The 6596-nt window shown below is 34.9% G+C and overlaps 2 protein-coding genes across 2 annotated transcripts; one reads left to right on the plus strand and one right to left on the minus strand.

The window, feature by feature from the left end:
- Positions 1-701: 701 nt before the first annotated feature.
- Positions 702-1043, plus strand: LOC129892842 (uncharacterized mitochondrial protein AtMg00810-like). Its single transcript, XM_055968381.1, has one exon. The coding sequence runs from the start codon at positions 702-704 to the stop codon at positions 1041-1043; it is 342 nt and encodes a 113-aa protein (XP_055824356.1).
- Positions 1044-3087: 2044 nt separating this feature from the next.
- On the minus strand, positions 3088-5414 carry LOC129891086 (uncharacterized). Its single transcript, XM_055966336.1, has 2 exons — positions 5267-5414; positions 3088-3709 (listed from the first exon to the last, which is right to left on the minus strand). The coding sequence occupies exons 1-2, from the start codon at positions 5361-5363 to the stop codon at positions 3459-3461; spliced, it is 348 nt and encodes a 115-aa protein (XP_055822311.1). The 5' UTR covers positions 5364-5414; the 3' UTR covers positions 3088-3458.
- Positions 5415-6596: the final 1182 nt, after the last annotated feature.

Consider the following 6596-nt stretch of genomic DNA (forward strand, 5'->3'; position numbering starts at 1 on the left):
GAAACCTTCAGTCCAGTTGCAAAAATGGTCACTGTCAGAGCTATTGTGGCTCTAGCTGCTTCTAGGGGGTGGTTCATTCATCAAATGGATGTTCACAATGCCTTTCTCAATGAGGACCTGCTGGAGGAGCTGTACATAATTGTCCTTGATGGGTTTTCTAGACAGAGGGAGTCCAATACCAAGGTCTGCAAACTTCATAAGTCCTTGTATGGACTCAAACAAGCCCCCAGGCAGTGGAACTTGAAGCTAACTGAGTCCTTGCTAAAGTTGGGATTTCATCAAAGCCATTATGATTACTCCTTGTTTACCAGGAAAGTTAATAGTGATATACTTGTTGCACTTGTCTATGTGGATGACTACTGGTTACAGGTAGTAACACTAGCCTAGTAGAGGATACAAAAAGAGACCTACAAAAGCAATTCAAAATGAAAAACTTAGGTGAGCTGAAGTTCTTCCTAGGCCTTGAGTGTGCTAGATCCATTCAAGGAATCCACATGTCTCAGAGAAAATATGCACTGGAATTAATTGCTGAATGTGTACTAGGAGGAGCTAAGCCTGCAGGAACACCACTGAAACAAAATAAAAGGCTTACATCAGTGAAATATGATGAACACATTTCACATGAAGGCAGAGTTGATGATCAGCCACTGTAGCAACCTGAAATGTACCAAAGACTTGTGGGAAGACTCTTGTACCTCACCATGACCAGGCCTGATATAGCCTTCCCAGTTCAGGTGTTGAGCCAATACATGCATAGTCCTAAGCAGTCACATATGGAATCAGCATTGAGAGTTGTCAGGTACCTCAAGGAAGCTCCAAGCCTTGGGCTGCTAATGTCATCTAAAGATACAAATACACTGACTGCCTACTGTGATTCAGATTGGGGTGCTTGTCTGGAAACAAGAAGGTCTGTCACTGGATACCTAGTAAAGTTTGGAGGATCACTAATTTCTTGGAAATCTAAGAAACAAGAGACAGTATCCAGAAGCTCAGCAGAGACTGAGTTTAGAAGAATGGCCAACTGTGCAGCTGAGATCACCTAGTTGGTAAGCCTGTTTAAAGAGCTGGGAGTCCAAATTGAATTGCCTGTCAATATGTTCTGTGATAGCAAAGTAGCTATTCAGATTGCTGTAAATCCCATCTTTCATGAGAGAACCAAACATATTGATATAGATTGTCATTTTGTAAGAGAAAGAATATGCCAAGGAATGTTGAAAACCAACTTCGTACACACAAAGGACCAACTAGCTGATATACTTACCAAAAGTCTAGGAAAATCTCAACATCAACAATTGCTAAACTAGCTTGGAATGATGAATCTCTTCAAACCATGAGCTTGAGGAGTAGTGTTGACATAGCAAGCTTCCATGAATTGAAGAGTTGTTAGAGTTAGTTGGAATATTGTTATGAGGGGTTAAAAGTAGTTAGTTGATTGTTATGAGTAGTTAGAATTCAGTTACATAGTAGTTGGTATGAATACAAAATATTGTACATGAACAAGTTATAAATATGTGTATATGTACAGCTGAAGTGTACAAGTGAACTAATTCATTTTGAAAAGATATTTTTCTCTCTCTACACATTTTCTCTTCCTTCTCTCTACAACCTTCTTCTTCATTATTTCTTCTTCTCTGTACATTCTCCTTCACTGTTCGTTAGTTCTCTAGCTCCTCATCTTCATTTTTCCTTCAGACCAAACTCCACTGCTGGAGTTATCAGTTACTGAATGGATAGCAAGAACCAACTACATTGTCCAAACTACGTGCTCTGTCAATCTGTAGAAAAGGGATCATGAATCATCTGAAATTAGCAAAACATGGGCCTTGTCAAGAATGTACTCAAATCAACTACTACTACTATATTTATTCACCCTACGATACATGGTATGAATTATAAATGCACCTTCACAATGATACACAAAGCCATATTGAATTTCCTTCATTCTCATCCAATGGAGCAGATTGGGCAGGTGCCAAAGGACAGAGCATTAAAGCTCGTAATAACTATGTTAAACTTCATAGTCTTACTACACCAGATAAGAAATAATGGCAAAATTATCAAGGTGGCTGACAATGTATCGACAGTAAACATCACCATCCTTCCACATACAGCTTTTGCAAGTATATAACAATGTCAGGCGGCAAAACATTCTGCACAGAAATCAAAGGACAAAGGGATGTAGTGCAATAGTTATCGGTTCATCCAAACCCTGTAACTTTGGCTCAGAACATGTATGTGTTAACAAAACTCACTACACTAGTACAAATAGTAGACTTCGGATACAATAAATCATATGGATTGCAGTAGGAACCTATAATGTTCAAATCCTAGATCCACCTTTGTCAACAGAATGGAAAAACACTAAACGATTATCCAAAACCCAGTTCTAACATTCACACAGACATGCAAAAACTTATGAATCCATATTGTCATATGCAAATACCTTTTGTTCTGATCCGAGGCAGTGGAGTTTGGGGTAGGCAAGAGTGTCACACGGGTGTGTTTTAAGGATTATGCAACAAAAGTAAGATTTAGGTAGCAAATCATTAAACGAAAATAGAATAAGAAAAAGGTTAGCATTCAAACTGCTAAAACTGCAATACACTGAGAGTGCAAAACACTTTTAAGTGATTAGCCGCAGAGGTTGTGAGAAAGAAATATGAAAATTTGAGAAAAACTGAATCAATATAAGAAAGTTCTTGGAATACTAGATTGGCCAGTTGCAACAGAGATTGTAAATGAACATATACTTTTGGTCCAACATTGAGTGTCCACATTGATGTATCTTTTTTATGCTATAGCTGGTTGTCTTTCTATTTATATTTTTAGGGACAGCAGGGTCTGAAGGAAGTTGGTTTGTGGGTTTGTTTCATCCTGGTTGAAGACAAAATTTGACATGGGAAGTGCATATTTGGTGTGCATCTGTTGTTTGGTAACCAAAATAGGTCAAGAAAAAAGTTCACATTTAATAAATACTCATATCAACTATCAAGAATAAACAACTAAAGAATTTTGACAACTTATGAAATACCCAACACAAATGGCCATCTTATGAAGTGCAGTGAGAAAAAGTTCACATTTTATAAATACTCATATTAACTATCACGAATAAACAACTAAAGAATTTTGACAACTTATGAAATAGCCAACACAAATGACCATCTTATGAAGTGCAGTAGAAAAAGTTAATTTAAATAAACGAAACAGTCGAGCTCGATTAGTTTCCTCCACTAGCAATAAAAATTTCTACTATAACAAATCATCTATTATCTGTATTGCCTAATTATAAAGCAACAGTATCAATTAGAGTGAAGGTGACAAACAATGTCAAGTCGTAAATGATGGTTCAGTAACTAGGCAGCCTAAGAAAATTTTAAATCAAGAAACATCTACGTTACATCAGATCTTCAGGATGGAATCTGCTCGTATGAACTTGTTTCAATAGAGCGTTTTTTTCATTAATTATCTTCTTCTCTTCTCGGTTTTGAGGTTTGACCTTCCTCTTTGTCTTTTAGCATCCATCCAAAAACACTGTGTTGCTGCTTCTTAGAGAGGGACTCTGGCACCTTCACAGGTTCTGGAATAGGAGCAAAGATGGGTTCAAAATTTTGAAGAGCAGGTGGAGTGGGATTTGTAGTCTCAGCTGGAGTAATGGGCTGTCTAGTGATAGGTTTTTTTTCCTTCTTAGCAGGCCTTGTAAAGAGGTAAGCTGCAAAAGTAGAAATAATTTTCGATTTATTAGGAAGTCACAGAATCTGAGCCATTAGAATGACAATTTTACGTAAAATGCTAGCCAGGAATTGGAACACAAGTTCATGCCACCTTCCCTGATGTACTTGATATGTAGCATTTTAGATAAATGGCTCCATACTTTAAGATTAAAACAAAAATGTTACACTTCAGTGAGGGAAAAAAAGCATTTGAGAAGTGGATCCACCTATATGTTCAGACTCCTGCATGGTAACCCATTGCCCAAGGACAAAAAGAACCGATAAGTACACGTTTCAGTTTATCCATTGCATTTATTTTTATCAATAGTTCATGCAGTCGTTTCCTCTTCCACGATAAAACGCTGCATGTATGCTCTACTACACAGAATGAGCCAAGCCCTGATTTGTATCAACAATAATAGGAGCAGAACCTATCGCTAGCTCAACGGTTATCTAATTCTGATAATTGAATCAAGTAACCAATGAAACAACTATTTATACACAGACAATAAAGAGAAACTCAAAAAATTGAAAAGGATATGCCTAGCAAATCACAGGTCCAATTCTAGGCTTTAGAGGGAGAAAAATCCAGCATAGTAAGATTAAAGTCAAACAGAAACACCACTCACCTTGAAGAACTCATTTACATAGAAACAAAGCTAAAAAACAAACACCACCAATTCTCTAAATCTGAAACCTTCACCTCGAAGAACTCATTTACATAGACACAAGGCTAAAAAAGAAACACCGCCAATTCTCTGAATCTGCAATCCTTACCTCAAAGAACTCATTTACATAGACAAGCACAAAGGGGAACTTAAGTGAAGTGAATTTCTTTTTATCTTCAAGACTAAACAACAAATGGAAGATGAAGTTCAACTTGAAATCCCAAAAATGCTAAATGGTCTGAATTCTTTCTGTAATAAAGTAAGGATCTAAACATAGTTACTACATACTAAAGTAGCATGTTTCTGGATGGATAGCGAGAAGCAACTATTCCATTCCGGCTACTCTGTCAGAATCTGTATTTGCGAACGAAGGATCCTGAATCAACTGAAATAAGCAACATTTAGGGTTTGTTAACTTTCACCCTCGTAAGTCATAAAACATTGCATCTCCACAAGGCAAGAATCTTCACAAAAGTTAAATACTACAACATTTATTAATCCTTCAATACATGAAATGCACAATAAAATGCAACCCAAAACTCAATTCGAATTCTTTCATTTTCATGTAATCAAGCAGATTAAGCACATATCACCAGACCAAAAGCATTCAAGCTCTTAGAAAACTGTGTCAAAATTCATACTCCCACAGTCCCCACTAAACCCAACAAGAAACAATATCTGGGAAAAAAAACATACTGAAGGACACAAGTAATCCACCCACATACACCTTTTGTACAGTACATAACAATATCAAGTGAAAAACATTCTTCGTTAAAAACCTATATTATAATCCAAAACCCAGTTCCAACATTCACACAGAAATGCAGGAAACTCATAATAGAAAAGGCAAAATGCAGCGGTGGGTGTTAGGGAGGTTTTGCGTTTTACCTCCGAGGCCAAGATTGAAGATGAGAACAGCACGCCAACTAAATTTGGCACCACGCCAGCTATTCCGTAACTGTGTTTGCGAATGGGGAGGATCCATCTCTCTCTGATTTTCTTCCAATGGTTGCCTTTCTAATAAGAGCTCGTTTAACTTTTTCACGTAGGTATGAAATGCATTTATAATTTTGAACCATTCTAAAGTTATTTTTATAAATAAACTGTTTGGATAAAAGTGCTTATGTAGAAGAAATAAGAAAAATAATGTCAATTTTAAAATTAAAAGAATAAAAAGGGTAGTTTGAGAATTTAATTAAAATATAAGAAATATAAAAGTAATTTAATGATCAAAGAAAATAGGTTTAAGCACTTAGAAAAAAATTAGAAATCCTAACTTTTTCATTTTTGACTGACTTTAAAAATTTTATGATTTAAAATTAATATTAGGCAAACATCACGAGCTCAAAGTCCGAGGGCAAGTTCAAAATAGCCTTTTAAGTACCTACTTCATAGTTTTGGTATTTTAAGTTTGTCATAAAAAAAATTTAAAATCTTTTATATTTAAAGGTACCTTCAAGTTTGTCAAAAAATTAACAATTTTAGTCTTCAATAAATTTGTTATCCAACTCTGTCTATTAGATTTGAGGGTAATTATGAAAAAAAAATGAAATTAACAAAAATTTATTTTAAGAGGTACGCACTGCTAGAAAATGGTCAAAATATTGAGGGACAAAATCAATGGACATCTGTTGATTATAGGAAAAAAACTAAAAAAAATTCAATAGACTTGTAATATAGGAAAATAGTGTCTTAGATCACAAAAAACCGGCTGACTCCGTCGATTAAAATCAACCCATCGGCTAGAAAAATATACACAAATCTCGATTTTACTAGAATATCTTAAGAAAAATAAATACTTTCATTGTTCTTACTTTTACTCTTCAACTGCAACTTTGCTCAATTTTCATAATAAGTCATTGGCTCTCCGATAGTGTCCCTAGGTTTTGATAGAGTTTTTCCTTGTTTTCAGTAGTCATAATATTTGTAGTTTCTGTTATTTCTAATTTAGTTTTAAAATTTGGATAGTTTTTTTAGGTTCGATTTCTGCTATTTTTTTTATTGTCTAGCATAGTTTTTGTATTGTATATTTTATAATTTGATGGACTTTCTTGACGTTTATAGAAAAGAAAATCATAGTTCCCATCAACTAATAGATAGAGTTTGATAAATATAAATACTTTATTGAGATTAAAAATATTAACTTTTGACAAACTTAAAGAATTAAAAATATTAAGCACATATTTTTTTAAAAAAATAACTTAGAACCTATCCTAAC

The sequence above is a fragment of the Solanum dulcamara genome, chromosome 6 (genome assembly GCF_947179165.1).
Source record: "Solanum dulcamara chromosome 6, daSolDulc1.2, whole genome shotgun sequence".
NCBI lineage: Eukaryota > Viridiplantae > Streptophyta > Magnoliopsida > Solanales > Solanaceae > Solanum > Solanum dulcamara.